Here is a 21,965-nt window from a genome sequence, read left to right on the forward strand (position 1 = left end):
TCTCATAATGGCTTTTAAAATCATGCAAAATGATATTCAATCCCAAACCAATTTAATATTAAGCAAAGCTCAAACAAGTGTATTTCATGACAAAGTTTGTATATCAGTCACTGAGTATGTATTTTGAAAAATGTTTAATGGTTTTATTTTTGTTTAGTTTAATTTCATTTGGTTTTCGTGTTTAGCTGTGAACAGAACCCGCCCACACGCTGTTATGATTGGCTGTGATTTATGATTGACTTTGTAGTCTTGTAGCTTTGTTACGTCCGGTTAGGACCGGACCATAGACTGTAAAAAAATGGACCGGACACAGTAAGCTATATATATATATATAAAAAGACACGGTAAGCCGCCTTTTCACTGAACGAAAATTAATTTCTGTAGAAATAGTACAGAAAAAAGTAAAAGCGCAGAAAAAAAAAGTAGTGTATGAGTGTTTAACTTTTGTACTAAAAATGTCTTTGAACAAGTAAATAAAGCTTGCAAATGGATGAATTTAAAATACTGTTTTTGTCTGCTCAGTGCTCAGCACAACAGCGGTCTGTTTTTCCGTTCAATATAAGTCATGGAAATTCAGCTTTTTAGTCAGTGAAAGCCAGGGAAAAGTCAGGGAATTTGGCTTAGAGTGGGAACCCTGTATAAAAATGCTTAATAAACATATCTAAAGTCTGTAAATGTTTTATGTTAAAGTCCCCCTGTAGTCAATTTTATCCCTTAAAACTCATCTTTGATCACCAAAATGACACATTTAAACATTTTTTTTTTCCTGCGAAAATGTTATGAATATGTTAATTAGCCCCACCTCCACTCAGTTGCACGAGCTCCAAAGATCAACTCGGTGAACTTACTGAGGTAAACGCTGCACAATGGTAAGCTATTGCTTTTTACGACAACAGACACATAACGATAATTAATATGATTAGCCTTTTGCTTGACTAAACAGCTAATAATGTGTTGCTAATGTTACACAAACCATGTTTCCGTTCATGAGTCAGACAGCTCTGTTTTCTCACAATCATATCCTTAGAAATGCTTTGAACACCTTAATGTCAGTGGAGAAAGGCATATAGTTCATCATAACATCGTTATACACATCATACACCCGCTATATTGCTAAATCTACCCAATTTTTTATATCAACAGAAAAATATCTGGGATATATTCTCGAGACTCTCCTGCTTCAGAGCGCTCATGGTTAATGATATGCTGAAGGCCGCCAGCACATTGACCGTGATTGGTTACAAGGTAGTTTGTGATGTCAGAAACAAAAGCGATTTCAAACCGTCTTTTTTTCACTGCAGTTTTAAATAGAAAATACTCCGCAATGGTGTTGACTTCTGAATTTGCAAATGGTTTTTCTTATTAAAAACACCACATAGACATATAAACAACATTAAAAATTTGATTCTCACCACAGGGGGACTTGAAGGTTTAGGATTTAGGGATAAAAAACATAATTAGCTTAGTGTACAAAACAATATAAATCAATGGAAAGAGCCCACCATAACAGAAAAAATATAGCACTGCAAATCTCTAATTCTAAACATACCAGTCTCACTGAGAATGAGTTTATTTATATTGCAAGTATAGTCCACATTCAACTTATTGTCATGCATTAATCACACACTTAACTGTGAGTGCTTTAGCTCCCACACAGTGGGTTGTATTTTCAATACTGTGGCACACCAATGAAAGGAGAAAAAAATCTATCAGCAGTAAAAGGTTACAGCAACAAAACTGCTGGATTGGCTATCAGATGTGAATTGTAGGATCATATAGCCATGAGGCAAAGTCGGGAGCATTACATTATATGCTGCATCAGCTGGGAAACATCCAAACGTTAATGAGCATATAATCAATAAACTGTTTGAGAAAGTCATTATAATACCATTAACCTTTTGCTATTTAAATGCATGCCACCCTTGAGATAAAATGAATGAGAATATGCCAATAGGCTGCAGTTTAGATAAAAGCCCCCACCAAAATCAAAAATGTTATACAACAACTCTATTACTGTACAAGAAAATACTACATTAAATGGGAATTGAAAATGCTGTTCCATATTAAAGGGTTAGTTCACCCAAAAATGAAAATTATGTCATTAATGACTCACCCTCATGTCTTTCCAAACCCGTAAGATCTTCGGAACACAGTTTAAGATATTTTAGATTTAGTCCGAGAGCTTTCTGTCCCTCCATTGAAAATGTATATACGGTGTACTGTCCATGTCCAGAAAGGTAATAAAAACATCATCAAAGTAGTCCATGTGACATCAGTGGGTTAGTTAGAATTTGTTGAAGCATCGAAAATACATTTTGGTCCAAAAATAACAAAAAGTACGACTTTATTCAGCATTGTATTCTCTTCCGGGTCTGTTGTCAATTCGCGTTCACGACTCCGCATCTTCTTCTTCTTTCCTGTTTTATGGCGATTGGCATCCAGCTTATTGGTGCATTACCGCCCCCTTCTGCTCCGGAGTGTGGTTCACGACTCTAGTGGCGCCAGAGCTTCGTTTACAGTCTGAGGGAGATGCACGCTGTATTAAAGCTATTCTATATTGTTTGTATTTTGGTATTGCTATATTTTTTAAAATGGTGCATTAGTGTCCATGTCGCGGATGTCCTAATCGTCAGAAATAATCACGACGACGTAAAAGTGCATTACCAACGCTGACAGATGAAAGGATTCAATGGAATCAATTCAATGGAAAGGATTCCGGAAGAGAAGAAAATGTTGAATAAAGTTGTAGTTTTTGTTATTTTTGGACCAAAATGTATTTTTGATGCTTCAAAAACTTCTAACTAACCCACTGATGTCACATGGACTACTATGATGATGTTTTTATTACCTTTCTGGACATGGACAGTATACTGCACATACATTTTCAATGGAGGAACAGAAAGCTCTCGGGCCAAATCTAAAATATCTTAAACTGTGTTCCGAAGATGAAGGTCTTACGGGTTTGGAACGACATGAGGGTGAGTCATTAATGACATAATTTTCATTTTTGGGTGAACTAACCCTTTAACTTCAAATTTACTAGATGTCAAAATATGTTAGATCAAGCATAACTGTCCAGTACAGCAAAACTAAACAAGATGTTATATGCACTATGAAGAAAACAGATGTAGAATGAATGTGAAGAGCTTATCTGAGGCCTCTGATATCCAGTCTGCAAAGACGGAGAGGTCTGTCTGATTCTTGTCGAATTACTAACTTTATCTCCAGTATTATAAATTGGGTGACTGTCAACAAAATGATAGAAAAGATGAGAACGGTGACATTAATAAGTTGACTGGTAAACAAAATTCTTAACCTTGGACAGAATGTCACAAATGATGGAGAGATTCAGCCACAATGCATCAGGCTCAAGTTAAAAATGGCATTTTTCAACCAAAATTGAATTCAGTCTTCATTTATTATCCAGATCCAGCTCTCCACACTTTGTAGTCTGATAGAGAAGCAGTAGCATTAGCTGTGCTGATAACTCATTGCCTTCAATGCAATTCCCTAAAGCTCGCAGCATTCATTTTTTTTTATAGGCATCACTGTTATAACCAAAGCTTTTGACACACTTCATCCTAGAAATGACGTTTGACTAAGTGTTTGATGGGAGTGATATTCTCATTAACGTGAACCTGGTACGTGTTGAGATTAAAAATGAGAGAAAGGCCAAGGACAGATTCTGAGCGAGCTTAAAAGGAAAGAGCATCTACATTATCAACACCTTAAAACCAAAAGGAAGACCTTAATACCTTGAGTTCAACTTCAAATAAATAGGATTTAGCACCAAAAGGGATTAATCCCCTCCTGAAAGTATTTAGATAAAAGACCTTTTGGGTTTAAGTTCAATAGCCTTCTGTAATAACAAAGCTTGTTGTTCTAAAACATTTTCATAACTGAAAAATCAAGGGATATATGTGTTCCCATATTTTGAAAATGACCCAATTTCAATAAAACAAGGGACCATTGAGGGTCATACCATTTAATTGTTAATTCAGGTCTATAACATTAGTGAAAGTGAAAGTGCACCAACAAGCCAATTGTGAAACCAAATTAATCACATTTCTCTTGATCCTTTCACATGCTTTTATTCTAGACAGTTACTCAGCGGCACCCTGCGCTGTTTGGTATGAGACTGCAAAAGCACAGAGTGAGAATCTCATTACAGGGCCTGTCGGTTTCTTCAGGTGTATTGAATAATGAGGATTCTCTAGTCTGACAGCTCACAATGTCTTTACACAGATTAATAAACTGAATTAGAAAATGATTCTTGAAGAAAAAAATCTTTAGACTGTGTCTCCTGTAATTGAGTTATAGGACACCATATCACTCATCATATAAGTCCACAACCTCGAAACGGCTAAGTAATAAGATGCTGAAGTTGCTCTCCGGTGATTATAACTGTGGCTGAACACTACCTGAAGCCTTTAGGGCAAAAACTATGACAAAGAAGGAAAACTGTCCTCGGTGCGGTTTCAAAGGACAAAGAAGGCAAAAATCAGTTGTAGTAGTAGTTGAATATTGGTTATAGTTGTATTGGTAGAATTGTGTATCCCATATACAGTTAACATTAATTAATATATATATTCTTTAATAAAAAAAAAACACCAATATATATCAACTAGGCATATTAATCAGATGATATTTTGCAATATTCAGATTATTTTGACATTGAGATCTCAAAATTTGTGACAATTAACATTCAATTAGCCAATCAACATAAGCTTTATCGTACTTTCAATTTCAAAATGTTCTGACAGATACTCATCAGACCAGGCGACATTCTTCCACTGCTTCAAGGTCCAGTTATGACGCTCACGTACCCATTGTAGGTGCTTTTGATGGTGGACAGGGGTCTTCATAGGCACTCTGATTGAAGTAGTTCTGCACTTCAGAACTTCAGTTGTTTCTTATTTATTTACACACTCATGCCATCGAACTGTTGTATAAACGCAATATCACATATAGCCACACTGCTACATGTGTGAAATTGCGTTTATACAACAGTTCGATGGCACAAGTGTGTAAATAAATAAGAAATAACAACGGGGTGTCTTTAACACCCTCTTTTTGTGCAGAACTACTTCCTTCGGCCACTGATTCAAATCTCAAGTTCTAAAACGTCACTGTAGAACTAGTAACGAAGGAATTTTGAGTCTCTCCATTAAAACTCATTGTATTTTGTACAGTATTATTGAGAGAGAGCAAAATCGCTTGAGCGAGCATTACCTGTGTCTTATATAACATTTATTCTTCAGGTCAATGTCCATGATATTCTATCCATTATAAAAATTAGTTTGAATGTCCGCTGAGGAAAGCTAGCTTTGTATTTGTCCTTTTTACAGTTAAGGGAATTTTCCATAACAGCGCTAAAACGACATCCTTTTTTTTTTATTTATTTTTTTTTTTACAAAAGTCGTGACAGACTCATTCACTCATTTGCCGCCATCTAATGGCGTATTAATGTAACTTTCACTCAGTCCATATTACACACTAATGGACCCTTTCTTAATACCAAATATAACATATTTTTATATAAAATAATATTTATAGACCAATATTTAAATTAACAATAGTCATTATAAATGACAACAGGAAATAAACAATTGTACAATTCAGTCAAATTTACAAAAACAGTGCTCTACAGGATGTAAGTCATATATAGCCTTAATATTAAATTATTAAATGTTAACATAGCCCAATTCAATTTGCTCAGAAACCAGAAATAGATTAATAACACCAAAGATTGCCTGTTTTATGTACCCAAAATGAGTTATATCTCATGTTTAACCACTATAAGAGACAGCGGCAAATTTCCAAAGCACTGGCTGAGATTAAGCTGTTCTCGGCGGGTACATGAGCACTGAATGGCCGGTAGTGGCCTGGAGCTCGCATCTCCGAAAACATCTAAACAAATTGTAAAATAGGTGCTATATTTCATACTACAGTCACATACTACAGTTTGTGGTACAACAAATGTAGTATTTGTAAAAAAAAAAAAATAAAAAAAAAAAAGCGGGAGATTTGCTCAGCCAGTCAGATTCGAGAAATATATATATATATATATATATATATATATATATATATATATATATATATATATATATATATACACACACTGATGAGTGATATTATTGTCCATTAGAAAATAATTAATAATTTGCCATTAGGAAAATGTAGTGAATACATATTGATCTACTGTCCACTCCTATTGGCTGTCTCACCTCTCACTTTACATCTATCTCAGTTTGACAGTTGTTTTTTGCAGATAATGAAGGATTGAACTGAATGTTCCAGAACACTGGATTGCTTAACCTACGGAATCTTGGGCTTTTCTCCAGCAACTGAAATAAGAGATAGCAGTGTCATAGTAACAGTAAATTTGTTCAAGGGAAATCTTCTTTGCAATACTTTTGGCATAGTTTCTTTGAACTCACAAGGATAGTTTTGTTCTGGCCTACTGGCACCGCTTCCCGGCATGGACTTTTCAGTCAGGAGTCTATGACCCTTTCTGGACTTTCCCTTAAAGGCCCAGTACATCTACTGGCAGAATGGGATGTGTGGTTTATGGGAAAAATGCTAATCTGTACGATAAAGAGTTTCAGTTAAAACGTGTTAATGGGCTTTCTGTTTTTGTGTCATGTCAATGAGCACTCTAATTCTCAAGCAGAAAAACATACTTGAACTTGATGAGCTTGCTGTGAATGCTAAAACGGATCATAGCCTAAATGAACTAATTCTAAACAATAAACTGTCTAGTATGATGAAAAATAATAACACCGAAAAGCAAATCATAGCAAACAAACTAAAACATATATGGCTGTTTGATGAAAATGCATATATTAAAGGAATAGTTCATCCAAAGTTGAAAATTACATCATTTTTATTTACTATTTACTCACCCTCATATTGTTCGAAACTGCTATTCACTAAAATAAAAGATAATGAGTGTTTATAAGTAGTGATATCTGAAGATGACTTTGACATGAACATGATCTGTTTCTTGAGTTCAACTCATTAACTCGGAACCAGTCCCAGCAGTTAACAGCCCTCTAGTGGTGGAGATAATGAGTGAATAATGATTTAAATTAGGCTATTGTATGACTAGGAATTTAATTCACAAGAGTGCACCAGAGAGTTTCAGTTCCACGGCAGAAAGAAGGAAAAAGTCATACAGGTTCAGAACAACATGAGGGTGATTAAATAATGACAGAATTTTCATTTTTGGGTGATTTAATCTGTTAATTATAATTACAGTATAAACTTAAGTTCATTAGACTTGCTAAACTAGTATTCCAGATTGTTGTTGGGCCTGGCAGGCATGCCTTGTCTTTGCTTCCTCTTCCTCAAAGCAAAAGTTGAGCTCTGAGATTTTTCTGTGATTATTCCAAGCAAATGTAGAAAAGCACTTTTGGCACAGTCTCCAGTAAGACATCTAAATGAGAGTCGACAGCACTGTCTTGTGGGTTCCAGCCTCATCGCTATGTTTTTCTTCCCTCCTGCCTCTTCAAAACCAACCCTGAATCAGTTATTTGCTTCATTAGATAACTTATAGGAGTCTCACTTCAATGGGTAACTGAATTTAAGGAGGGAAATATCGCAATCATCCAGTCCTCTGTGGAATGCAGTCTTTGAGCTGTCGAGGTGGCAGTCTGCTTAACAGAGAGAATTTGATGAAAAAACAAACATTATCAAGACATATTAATTATTGTATCCATGCAGAACTGATTAGATATTAACATAATCTGATACTGTGATGAGGTGTAGAGACGTAAGAGGCTGTAGAGAAAAAAAACATTCAGTGCATCCCTGCCATACGCACACTTCTTTGAGGAGGGATGATTAACAAAGGAAAAGTGCTCAGAAAGAAGAACTCTTACTAAAGATGAATCACACAGCCTGCTTTTCTGGGAAGGAAAAGTTATAGCATTATTATCATTTAGGCCAGGGTGTTCCCAAACTAAACTAGGGCACCCCCAGAAAATTTAATATAAACCTGTCAAGAAATATTATGAACATATACATCCACACATTTTGCCTTCTGGTGCATGATTTTACTATTTAATTATTTGAGCACTTATAATAACTTTGTATTGAAAACAAAGAAATAAAGATTTCAAGTTTAATGTGTCTGTGTGGACTTGAATATTAATAACACTATATATTTAATAAAATGTGCAACTTAATATAATTCTTATCTGTTTGTTTAAAAAGAGCAGCTTCAGTGTCATGGCTAGTTTCAATATTTGTTTTCAAGTAAGAAGAAACTGGATTTAAATGTGCCATTTATTGTATTTGGCCCAAGTTAGTGTTTATTTGATCTAATCCCTCATGAGGTCCAAACTCCAGCTGGTCTTTGCAATCATATTCTGGAATTGTTGTTTGTTTTGCCTCATGATTCATTTGCTTTCTTTAAATTTTAATCATGTAATTATAAGAGTGGTACTTAATGATCATCTATGGGAATAAGAACATTATGCGTAATAAAGTTTAAACTGCACTGTGACAATTATATTAGTTTGATACATCAACTTCCAGTCAAAACATATCAGTCTCAGGTTTTATCATAGGGAAACAAATTGAATTGTGGTATCTGTAAATAAAATTCATAATTAGTGGTGATGCAGAGACCAGCATCATTAATAATATTGCTCATACTCAACAAAGCGAAACTAAACCAGTCTTTAACTCTAAATATTAAACCTCAATTTGTACTATGGGCATAAATTATAGCCTACTTCAATTCATATAGCTTATTTAAGAGAGGTGTGCTATTATTTTCTACATAATCAGGCTAATCAGACAATAAGAAAGGACAAAACTTCATAGACTTATATTAAATAATTTACCTGAGCCATAGACCAAAATATAGAGAGACTTGGGGTGGGCCTTTTTTATCTGGGCCAGTAGATAACCACCTAGCATACTTTCTGCCAAACACCCAGACACTACTGTGATTGATACTATTAAAGGATTAGTTCACTTCAGAATTAAAATTTCCTGATAATTTACTCACCACACATCATCCAATATGTTCTTGTCTTTCTTTTTACAGTTGAAAAGAAATTAAGGTTTTTGAGGAAAACTTTCCAGGATTTTTCTCCATATAGTGGACTTAAACGGCTACCGACAGGCTGAAGGTACAAATTGCAGTTTAAATGCAGCTTCAAAGGGCTCTACACGATCCCAGATGAGGAATAATGGTCTTCTCTAGTTAAACGATCAGTAATTTTCAAAAAAGAATATATATATTCTTTTTAACCAGAAATGCTCATCTTGCACTAGCTCTGTGATGCACCACGCATTACGTAATCACGTTGGAAAGGTCATGCATGACGTTTATAAAGCATTTATAAAGAATATAAATTAGTGTTTTTAGAAAGTGACTGATCCTTTCGCTAGATAAGACCCTTATTTCTTGGCTGGGATCATGTAGAGCCCTTTAAAGCTGCACTGAAACTGCAGTTTGGACCTTCAACCCGTTGGTAACTGTTGAAGTCCACTATATGGAGAAAAATACTGGAATGTTTTCCTCAAAAAAACTTCTTTTCGATTGAAGAAAGAAAGACATAACTAATCATTTAATAAAAACGTGGTAACTTTCTGTTTGACACCACTATCAATAAATAAAAAATAAAAAATTAAGACATAAGTAGCCACTGGTACATCAACCAGTTTACAACATGGCTACTCACTAAGCCTATAAATAAGTGACATTAAATATTCATTTGAGTTAAAATTATTTTATAATCTTACCTGTTTATCTTGAAGCATCCGTCATGACAACATATAACAGTTATTAGAAGAGCAGTCTGCAATGTTTGCATGTACAGCAACACAAGTGTACTTAGTACATGAATGTAGAGGCCAGCGATTGGCCAAAGCGCGATCCAGTTTACTTCCGTTTGTCTTGCGACAAAAAGGCTAAATGCCAAATGGCACCGGATGTGTTATAATTGCTATAAGCATATGACATTAAAGGTGCCCTAGATTGTTTTTTTACAAGATGTAATATAAGTCCTTAATAAATTTTTTTAACTGCCTGTTTTGGGGCATCATTAACTATGCACTGATTTTTTCAGCACGGCCCCTTTAAGAGATGCGGAACGCGCTCTCGACTATAATACAGTGCATAAATCTTGATGCAGTGTGAAACAAGTATCTCACAAGCAGCCGCAGAGCGAACGCACAGAGTAACGTCATAACATCATTTTCAACAATCTCAAATGTATCTAATATGATAAACAATGCTGTGTAAGATAAATAAGAGCTCCACTGCTCGCGAGGCTTGTCTCGCGTGTCGCGTTCGTCTCTTTTTAGCAAACGCTCCAGCGGCCTCCTTCAGCTCCCACAGCACTCGGTCATGCTCTGCTTCACACTACAGTAACATTAATAATCTCATCCATGAATATGATTTCTGCCCGAGTCCCATCCCGATTCTTTTCCACCGACTGTGAGGTGAAGACTACATTTCCCAAGATTCCGCATTCAAACTCGCCGTCATAAAGCTACGCCTCTAGCTGCGAAAAATTTACATATTGTAGCTTTAACTGAAAGTGTGCTCTACCAAATGACTAAAAGGGCTAATACATTAAAACATTAGTCAGAATACGTTGCAACTTACATTATTCCCTAACTGGGCCATCATTCATTCCACTCTCCAGTATTTAATGTTATCATCATGGAAACACCATGGTCCATCATTTGTTTTGTTTTTTTTCCCCCTATGTTATCAATAGTGTAGTATCTCTGTTTACTATAGTGTTGTGGTAATTACAAACCCACACATATCCTGACTTGACTTTTGCTCTTCCAGTAAATTTCACAAGAACAATCTTTATTCAGTGGAAAAAAATACGCTTAAAGTGACAGGCTAAAGGTTTCTGGCAGTTTTCCACATCATCAGTCACATTTTCAAATGTAACTTGGATAATTCCAATTTAGAAAAATATGTGAAATGATACAGGCAGTTGACTTATGGTATTTAGAGATAAAAAATATAATCCATAAATACGTGTTACATAAAATGTTTAAACAATATCCTTCAATATTGTGTATAACTGAACAATAAAAGATGGTTACACTCATATTGAGCCTTTACTATGGGGCACAATTGTCTTGATCTTTCTTTTTATAGCCTCTATGCTTGATAGATTAATACTTGTTTCTGCAATATTTGAGTCTTCACAAATAATGTGTAAAGCACATGCAGACTTTCTTGAGGTCTCTACAGTCTCTAAAGAGTAATTATGTTTATTTAACAATGTGAAAACAAGGCTAAATCTACAGTATATCTGTGTTATAAACAAATATGAATACATTAAAAACAGCCATATGAACAGCAAATGCATGCAAAAAACAAGTCTTGTGTGTACACTTAAGCAAAATGTATTTGAAAACATATGTTTTACTGTTTAACAAACACAGTTTCTAATTTTGATTATTATACAGTTATTCAGCATAAAAGCACATGTAAAAACATTAACATAACAGAAATATGGCTTGGTTTTAAACTACAATAGCCTATAATTATGTCTCTTTATTAACTGCAAAAACTGGTCTATAGCACTGGTTAGGTTCTGCCCAATGTGATAAGTCTCTCCTCCAGTGTGTGTCTTCAAGCCATCATCTCAGATTTATCAGTGATTAAGAATTTTTATGCTAGAATCACTATTATGGCAGCAAGCCTTTGTTCTCAACTTCCTGTATAGGATAATTGGCAACGAATTAAACCCTACAGGCTTTTTACATAACATGAACACCAGACCTAAATACATATTAATCAGTTAACTCTCTTTTTCATATTTTACTTTAGGAAATCACAGAACCCTAAGTGTATCCGAGGGCCAAATGGTAAAGCAATTCTTTGCTTTGGGCAAACCATTGCTCAAGGTGACCTGAAGCAGTTTGTTTTCCTTAAGATGGATAAGTGGATAACTTGATCTGACACTCTATCCTTTATCTCAGTGTACTGAGCTGTTGTTGAGTCTGATTGCATGGCATCCTGAAACTGTTAGCTGTACTATTTTGCATTAACAGAGACAACACGTCAGAGATAGTCACTTCTCACACTATTTTCACAGGCCCTCTTTTGTCAGTGGATTAAGGTTCTGCTGATTATCTTTAGAAAGGGATGTAATATTGACAAAGACAAAATCAAGAAGGTTTATCATACAGTATGTAAAATTCATACTGCAGATTGTAAAGGAATAGATTATTCAAAAATCTAAATTCTGTCATCATTTATTCATCTTCATGTTCAAGTGACATTTTGAATGAGATCTAGTTTAATTATTTTGGAAATAAAGGGTGCTTTTAGGAGCATGACAAGCTCTGGTCACCTTTGACTTTCCACGGTGAATAAATGACAACAGAAATTATTGTATTTTTATTATGGGTGAACTATTTCTTCATAACAATACGAAAGGTCAAATATAAATGTTTATATTTTCTAAGAATAACCTGCCAAATAAATTACAATACAAATGTTTGCATCTGTCTCAAAATAATGTTTGACAGTGATTCAGCAAGTTATTTAAACTTCCTTCCAGTCACTTTACCATTTTTACCAAACTAAAAACATTCCAGTCTCTGTTCTCAAACTTCTTTTGTAAATGTCAGTGCATTGCATAATGAGATGTAACCCAAGTTGCCCACAGGTATACTTTGACATTAAATGACTGCAGAGGAAGCTTATTATAACTATAGCACAAGTAATATAATGACCTTCAGACATTGAGAGGTGATTCTCTCATTCAATATCAAATAGTGACACTTTCAAAATATAATAATAATAATTCATTAATTTATCAACAAATTATCAATATTATCAACCACAATCAATCAAATCTCTGTGACTAAAACCATTATTTCAAGTGTATTGTATTATCTTTTTTTTTTTTTGTAAACCTTTAAAGGTTTTATGAATGGAGAGTGTATTGTCACAGTGAGAGGCTTTTAATGATTTGAGAGACTGAGAGGTTGACCTAGCTTTTATATGATGATTATGATGTGCAGTGTTTACTTTTAAAAGTAAAGCGTTACAATATTTTGTTACTCCCTATAAAATTAAATAATTGCATTACTTAGTTACTTTTATGTAAAGTAATTCATTACATTACTTTTGCATTACTTTTTTCACCTGGGCTGAAGAGACTTGCTTTGGTTTTAATACAAACAAAAGTCTATTTCTGGCAAATGTTAAGGCCCTTTTACACCAAAAGTGAAATGAATAAGCCTCAGGCTAAAGGAAATGCAAATGATTTTGTGCAAGTGTGATGAGTAAATGCCTGCTCACATTTAGTCTAGAAATGAAACTTGCCTACCAAGTCTTTCTGGTAGAACTACAATAGCCATCATGTTCACACAGTGCACACAACGCCTCTGCACTTACAATTTCTCTCAACATGGGGACAGGAGAGCTGTTAGTAAATAAATGGGAAAACAAAGTAACTTATTTGAAAAAGTAACTCAGATATTTAGTAAATTTAAAAGTAATGCATTACTTTACTAGTTACTTGGAAAAAAATAATCTGATTACGTAACGCACGTCACTTGTAACGCTTTACCACCAAATAGAGTTGTCAAAAATACCTTCGGTACCAAGTCGGTACTGCATTTTTAAAAATGTGATACTTTGAGCGCTGTTGAGCGGATTCATAAACACCTCTGATTGGCCATTGTGTTAACGCTCATCGAATGTGTCTGTGATTGGCTTCAAAGATCAACTCTTCAAAAACGCTTTTCACCAAGCGCTTACACAGATACAAACCCGATTCCAAAAAAGTTGGGACACTGTACAAATTGTGAATAAAAACAGAATGCAATGATGTGGAAGTTTCAAATTTCAATATTTTATTCAGAATACAACATAGATGACATATCAAATGTTTAAACTGAGAAAATGTTTCATTTTCAGGGAGAAATAAGTTGATTTTAAATTTCATGGCATCAACACATCTCAAAAAAGTTGGGACAAGGCCATGTTTACCACTGTGTGGCATCCCCTCTTTTTTTTATAACAGTCTGCAAACGTCTGGGGACTGAGGAGACAAGTTGCTCAAGTTTAGGAATAGGAATGTTGTCCCATTCTTGTCTAATACAGGCTTCTAGTTGCTCAACTGTCTTAGGTCTTCTTTGTCGCATCTTCCTCTTTATGATGCGCCAAATGTTTTCTATGGGTGAAAGATCTGGACTGCAGGCTGGCCATTTCAGTACCTGGCTTCTTTTTTGACCTATAGAGTTTTAGCCGGCAACGGCGAATGGCACGGTGGATTGTGTCCACCGACAATGTTTTCTGGAAGTATTCCTGAGCCCATGTTGTGATTTCCATTACAGTAGCATTCCTGTATGTGATGCAGTGCCGTCTAAGGGCCCGAAGATCGCGGGCATCCAGTATGGTTTTCCAGCCTTGACCCCAGAGATGGTTCCAGATTCTCTGAATCTTTGGATGATATTATGCACTGTAGATGATGATAACTTCAAACTCTTTGCAATTTTTCTCTGAGAAACTCTTTTCTGATATTGCTCCACTATTTTTCGCCGCAGCATTGGGGGAATTGGTGATCCTCTGCCCATCTTGACTTCTGAGAGACACTGCCACTCTGAGAGGCTCTTTTTATACCCAATCATGTTGCCAATTGACCTAATAAGTTGCAAATTGGTCCTCCAGCTGTTCCTTATATGTACAATTAACTTTTCCGGCCTTTTATTGCTACCTGTCCCAACTTTTTTTAGAATGTGTAGCTCTCATGAAATCCAAAATGAGCCAATATTTGGCATGACATTTCAAAATGTCTCACTTTCAACATTTGATATGTTATCTATATTCTATTGTGAATAAAATATAAGTTTATGAGATTTGTAAATTATTGCATTCCTTTTTTATTCCTTTTATTGTTGTACAGTGTCCCAACTTTTTTGGAATCGGGTTTGTACACACGGGAGCGCTTGAAAGCAGGTGTCTATCGCGGATCAGTCCACTGATCGATCGATGCCTGCTTTCAAACGCTCCCGCTTTCAAATTCAAACACTTCTGTGTGCTTTCAAACACTCCCATGCACTTATCATTGTAGCCAATCACAGACATATCTGATGAGCATGTCAACACAATGGCCAATCAGAGGTGTTTACGAATCCACTCGACAGTGCTCAAAACATCACATTTTTAAAATTTCAGTACCGATTGGTACCGAAGTAAATCACAAGACTTATGATTTAATGGAGCAATTCCATTCTGTTAGCTAAAAAGGCTGCTTTTTTTCTGATTCTGATTCGTTTTCTAATTCTTTTTGGAGTAAACTTAAAGTTATTGTGGTTGCAGACTAATTGAATGTAGCCTTGCAGGCTGATATTCAAGGTAATCACCACCATAAATGCATGATGGACTGTGACTTTCCATCTGTTTCCAGGCAACATCGGCCAGCACAGCACAGGGGAATGAAAGCACGCATGCCCCAATCATATTTTCAAACCTGCCTTCACTGTAAACACCAATCTGTGGGACCCATCTGAGATGAAAGAGGATGCATCCACTAAAACATTATCCAGACTACACGCACCGTCCAGATTGTTTCACATCTATCTGTCTGTCTGTCTGTCTATCTATCTGTCTGTATACTGTAGGGCAGTGTAAACATTTTAACAGTTGGCTATATGTTGTTATTTTGCTCTATAATGTCTTAAGCATAAATCAAGCTCACGTCTGTAAATTTTTCATCTTTGCATTGAGATGTTATGATATCAGTATACAATTTCATGTGGGATAAGGGTCTGAACGGAGATAGAACATTATGCTCTGGCACATGGAATATTTTGATACGCATTTTTCAAGACTGATGATGTGGTATCCTGGGAAAACAAGGCCAAAGAAAATTTTCCACTTTTCCAGTTTAGAATGTGAAAATGGATATGTGCAGTTATTACTTTAAGAAGCTATTTCTAATTAATCTGACTAGTAGAAATAACTGTTGCTGGTGTGTCCGAACTAAGTATGGTTGATTCAATCTTATTAATTTATATTTTTACTGTATTTTTAGACCTGCTTTAAATTACATGATGCACATTTTTGTAAACCTTAAAAGAAAAAGCAGACAAATATGATTACTGTTTACAGTTGAGGAAGAAGTGGTGGAGGTAAAAATGGAAAAAAGGTTGGTATTAAGTTCACAAATCAAAACATGCCTGGATCAGCCACAGAATAAAAACTCTCACCTAAATGAAAACCCAAAATTAAGATCGAGACAACAAATAAACTGAATAAACTGACTGAATTGGAATGCAGTCTGGCTGTTTATTTGGGAAAATAGAAAACACAAATTGGAAGACCTGACCACTATGTACAACCATTAACTAAAAAAAGTTTTGACTATGTCTGGCTTTGTAAACACAGCCAGGCAGGCAAAAACAGATCTGGCGACCAAAAGAAAATAGACTCCCTGTTAAAATCATGAGACAGAATAACATAACCTCATGCCTACACACAAATCAAAATCACATTCTTTTCCCATTTTGCAAACAATCACACAGAACAAACTCATTTGAGCATTGAACGAGACGTGAACATCAAGGCAAAAGTAATCAGGAAACTTTGCACAGGTAAACTGTAAGTGTGCATGTACTGTATGTAGATAATGTTTAATGTATACAGTTAGTGTAGGGTTTTTTATCATCCCTTTAAAGCTTCTCCAATCTTGAATCTACACATTGTTTTTCTCCCATTGCTGAATAAATACTTCACCCTATAAAAGTCCATTTAGAGTGCTCAAGGAGATTGTCTTTGGACATCACTGCAATATTTGCACCTTTACTTTTTAGGGTCCATTCTTACAAAGTATGGCATCTTGTTTCATTCAGCTTTATCTGTTTTGAAGATATTTAAGCCTGAATAGCCTTCATTTTTAAAAAACTGAAATCATTGCATTTGGACCTAGATGCTTGTAAGGCCCCACATATGGATTTGGACACTTTAAAACCAAATGTGAACACATTCAACCCATATTGCCCTCCCTCCATTGGCTTCCAGTTTATTTTAGGATTGATTTTATGATTTTAGTGTCTGTATTTAAATCGTTAAATGTGCTGGATCCAAAATTTCTCTCTGGTTTAACATAGCCATATACACTCCATCAAGAGTGCTCAGGTCAGATCAGGCCAGGTCTGGAATATGTGGACTGAAGTGTCTAAATGCAATTTAGGTTTACTACTTCCTCTAAAAGTGATTCATAATTCCCTTTAAGACAGATACAGACCATCTATTCAAAAGGACAAGTAAAAGCAGTGAGTCAGTAAAGAATACAAATCCAATTCCAGTAAACTGAGTGTCATGGCCGCAATCATGGTTATTATCACTCTCATGGAAAATCAGGAAATTGGGAGAAGGAAAAAGAAGAGGAAAAAAGAAAAAACAAATGTGATTTCCATGTCTTTAATATCATTGAATTTTATTAATATTATTGCCAACAGAAATAGCTTGCAAACCATAATGACTTTTGATTTGAGAACCTTTTTTTTTTTTTTTTTTTTTTACAAATAGTTCAAATTTGAATAATTTTTTTATTCAGACTGATTAGCTTATTAAGACAGGTTGCTTTGACCTTTGAATGACTCATTTTAGTGATTTAAAACCAAAAGCAGAACCATGAAGACTACTGCCTACTGCCTACTGCCTCACAAATGACCTATCAACCTGAGTGAATCAAAACATACAACGATTCCCGAATGAATGACTCTTATGATCCAGCTCTTTTTAGAGAATAAAAAACTGAACCTCAAGTTCTTTCTGTCGATATGTTATTAATTAGTTATTAAGTTCTTAATGTAGGCTACGACTCAAAATGAACCAAGAACTTACGGCTCATAAAACTTTGCTGTAAGGCAAGGCAAGGCAATTTTATTTGTATAACACATTTCATACACAATGGTAATTCAAAGTAAAGCTATGTAAAGCACTTTGCTGCAACTTCGGTTGCCTTTTAAATTGTGCTATATAAATAAACAGAAACAGAAACAAATTGCTTTACATAAAGAAGAGTCAAATACAAACCCGATTCCAAAAAAGTTGGGACACTGTACAAATTGTGAATAAAAAAGGAATGCAATAATTTGCAAATTTCATAAACTTATATTTTATTCACAATAGAATATAGATAACATATCAAATGTTGAAAGTGAGACATTTTGAAATGTCCTGCTTTCATGCTTTTGAAATGAATAGCTTACACATCTGGAAAGGCACCATCAATGCTGAAAGGTATATCCAAGTTCTAGAACAACATATGCTCCCATCCAGACGTCGTCTCTTTCAGGGAAGACCTTGCATTTTCCAGCATGACAATGCCAGACCACGCACTGCATCAATTACAACATCATGGCTGCGTAGAAGGAGGATCTGGGTACTGAAATAGCCAGCCTGCAGTCCAGATCTTTCACCCATAGAAAACATTTGGCGCATCATAAAGAGGAAGATGCAACAAAGAAGACCTAAGACAGTTGAGCAACTAGAAGCCTGTATTAGACAAGAATATGTCATCTATGTTGTATTCTGAATAAAATATTGAAATTTGAAACTTCCACATCATTGCATTCTGTTTTTATTCACAATTTGTACAGTGTTCCAACTTTTTTGAAATCGGGTTTGTACATAATAATAAAAATTGAACGCTTAAGAAATAGAAATAACAGTAAAAACAGAGAATTTCGCTGTCTGGATGGAAGAGGAAGTTTCAGGGAGTTTTTTGTTGTCCGTCAGAGCAGATCTATGGATGGATCCGTTTAGAGCAGATCTAAACTGATCTATCCATCAGAGCGGATCTAAATGGATCTTCCTCACATGACCGCTGTCTAGCTGTAATCAGATTTTTTTAAATTGAAAACATGAAGAAGTGAATAAATGTTTGTTACCACATTTGTTTTGCTTTTTATATACAATACCGTTCAAAAGTTTGGGGTCAGTAAGATTTTTTAATGTTAGCCTGCATTTATTTGATTAAAAATACAAACAAAACAGTAATATTGTGAAATATTATTCCAATTTAAAACAGCTGTTTTCTATGTCAATATACAGTGAAGTGTAATTTATTCCTGTGATCAAAGCTGAATTTTCAGCATCATTACTTCAGTCTTCAGTGTCACATGATCCTTCAGAAATTGATCTAATATGATGATTTGATGAAGAAACATTCATTATTATTATCAATGTTGAAAACGGTTGTGTACAATTTTTTTTTTCAAAATTCTTTGATGAATAGAAAGTTCAAAAGAACAGCATTTATTTAAAATAGAATATTTTAAAACATTATAAATGTCTTTACTGTAACTTTTGATCAGTTTAACTCATCCTTGATGAATAAAAGTATTGATTAATTTTATTTCTCTCCCCCAAAAATAAAAATAAAATTCTTACTGACCCCAAACTTTTGAATGGTAGTGTTTTAGATTTCAGACAAATGCTGTTCTTTTGAACTTTCTATTCATCATAGCATCATGAAATAAAAATGTAAATAACTGTTTTCAACATTGATAATAATCATAAATGTTTCTTGAGCGTCAAATCATCATATTAGATTGATTTCTGAAGGATCATGTGACACTGAAGACTGGAGTAATGATGCTGAAAATTCAGCTTTGATCACAGGAATAAATTACACTTTACTGTATATTGACATAGAAAACAGCTGTTTTAAATTGGAATAATATTTCACAATATTACTGTTTTTGTTTGTATTTTTAATCAAATAATTGCATGCTTGGTGAGCAGAAGATACTTCTTTTAAAACATTAAAAAATCTTACAGACCCCAAACTTTTGAACGGTAGTGTATATCCTATAATCAGGAACGATTTTGTTGCATGACCTATGCTGCCTTCTTGAAAACACATAAAAAAAAGCCTGTAAACTAACGTTTTGAATATATATATATATATATATATATATATATATATATATATTTTACTTTTATGATGTGTTATACAGGCCTATTCTGAACTTTAAAATGAATTTAGAAACAGACTACTGGGGGCAGTAAATACAATAGGAATTTGCATTTCTTTCAAATATTTTTTACTTTAAAAGTATTAAAAGAATCATAAATGGAACCAGAATCGTTAAAGGGAATCAGAATCATTAGAACATTAACGAACGGTCACCCGGAAGTGCGTGACATTATTACCGCGCAGTCAATGAATACTTAGAGTAGTTGACTATTTGGAGCCACAAAGTAAACTACAGCATACTTACTGCTCCACATTTCTTTGTGAGAGTGTGATTGCCTCGCCTGCTGGAATGGCTCCATTACTGAGCTTGTCATGTACACCGCTGCTTCTACTGCCTCTTATTGGAGTATGTTTCACGAAATTTGCAAAGGGTGAGTTATTATTACTTTTTTCATGATTATTATTTTAAAGTTCCTTTTCCCAAAGTTGGAGGGAATATGCCGCTTTATGGAGCACTTCTAAAAGTTCTAAAAGCATTTTATCCTGTTTAAGAACAGAAGATTTAACTGTGCTATTCTAGTTGTTGATTTAAATACAATAACGATTCGAGTGTTATAGTTAATGTATTTGCTGTCAGAACATGAAACTTTGCCTTCACACGACCACTGTCAAGGAAATGAAAGTCAAATCACGCAGTATTCACCTTTTAAAATGTTTATAGAGAGACAAGGCTGCTTTGAATCTAACGTGACATATTAAGTATATATTTTAGATCACGGATTATAAAGATTGCAGGATTGCATACTAAATACTAGGTTGCCTATAGTTAAAGTGTCCCGCCACTGAGAGTTCAAGCTCTCTGGTGGCTCAAACTTTGATGGTTAAATCCAAAATAATCTTCAGGATGTGTATTTATATCTCAATGTCTAATGGAGATGAAACTCAAGGATTGAAAGGATTTGACATTAAAATGAGCATTTTGTGCCAACTTTTGTTCTGTCTGGGAAGATGACATTTTATCTTTTGGGAATGTGAATTTAATATTTAACTTATTGATAGGCTATGTGTATTTAATCCTTGCAATGCAAACAAAGGGGTTAGAAGATGCCTTTTTTATATTTGAATGGCTATAATTTAATAATTTGTGTTATTGCAATTATGTAATGTTTGACTTTATATTATAAGATGAAATGTAGCTAAATGTAACTTTACATGTTCTTAGTTTAGTTTAAGTTTAGGAAATCTGATAAAAAAGAACAAAATCAGTGTTTTTATTTACTTTTTTTTAATTGCAGGCACAAACAAATATCATTGAAAGCAAAGTTTTATCAATCAGTTCATTTTCATGTCAGTCATTCAGATCAAAATCAGTGTGAGAAGTTTTTTCTATCAAGCGGCAATATTTATCAAAAACGTATTAATTATTTTCAGTAATTTATGAGGCATTTATGTCTTATTTTTTATGTAGGCTATAAACGCACAATGTCATCCATTTATATCATTTTAAATTAGTAAAAAACTCATTCTAAATAATAATGGCTGTTATATATGTTAAATACAAAAGTATTTGTAGGGACTTTTTTTTTTGCCCCCCATATTTATTATTATAAATATGTTGGATGTTTTCTTTATTGATTTTTATTTTTTATTAAATTTTGACCCTGACTAGAACAGTTTCTTTCCAATGTATACAATTCTTTGATTAATTCTTAGGTACAGAGACAATTATAGATCTCATTATGGTTGGGATATAACATCAGTGAGATGAGATTACTTAGTTATTAGTTTAATATTTTCTTATAACCCACCCCTTGGTGCCATAGCTCCTTAATAAGTTGCACATGGAAACCGCTTACGCAGAAGAAATGGGTTTTGTTCTTCTTGGCTGCAGTCCATGCATTGTGAACTTTTAGACCTGCTTAACTGCACCAATCAATATGCTGGCTCTCTATCCTCCATAAATCTTTTTAGCGTCTCTGAATGCTTGGAGGTCACAATCTCAACTCAACACTGTTGCTGCTATGATGAAAG

At 34.5% G+C, this 21,965-nt stretch overlaps 1 protein-coding gene and 1 long non-coding RNA gene across 3 annotated transcripts in view; both read left to right on the forward strand.

Annotated features, from left to right (window-relative positions):
* Positions 1–795: 795 nt before the first annotated feature.
* Positions 796–16,264, forward strand: LOC137035746 (uncharacterized). Its single transcript, XR_010897115.1, has 3 exons — positions 796–869; positions 1,144–1,245; positions 15,414–16,264. It is a non-coding gene; the product is annotated as an uncharacterized lncRNA (long non-coding RNA).
* A 3,920-nt stretch (positions 16,265–20,184) lies between these two features.
* The window catches only part of tfpia (tissue factor pathway inhibitor a), a 35,302-nt gene continuing 33,521 nt past the window's right edge, over positions 20,185–21,965 (forward strand). Inside the window, exon 1 of one of the 2 annotated variants that reach the window (XM_067409344.1) lies at positions 20,185–20,365. In XM_067409344.1, coding sequence (XP_067265445.1) covers positions 20,284–20,365 — 82 coding nt within the window. In that variant the 5' untranslated portion in view covers positions 20,185–20,283. The remainder of the gene's footprint in view (positions 20,366–21,965) is intronic. The other variant, XM_067409345.1, reaches the window with a different exon arrangement.

The sequence above is a fragment of the Chanodichthys erythropterus genome, chromosome 14, assembly GCF_024489055.1.
Source record: "Chanodichthys erythropterus isolate Z2021 chromosome 14, ASM2448905v1, whole genome shotgun sequence".
Taxonomy (NCBI): domain Eukaryota; kingdom Metazoa; phylum Chordata; class Actinopteri; order Cypriniformes; family Xenocyprididae; genus Chanodichthys; species Chanodichthys erythropterus.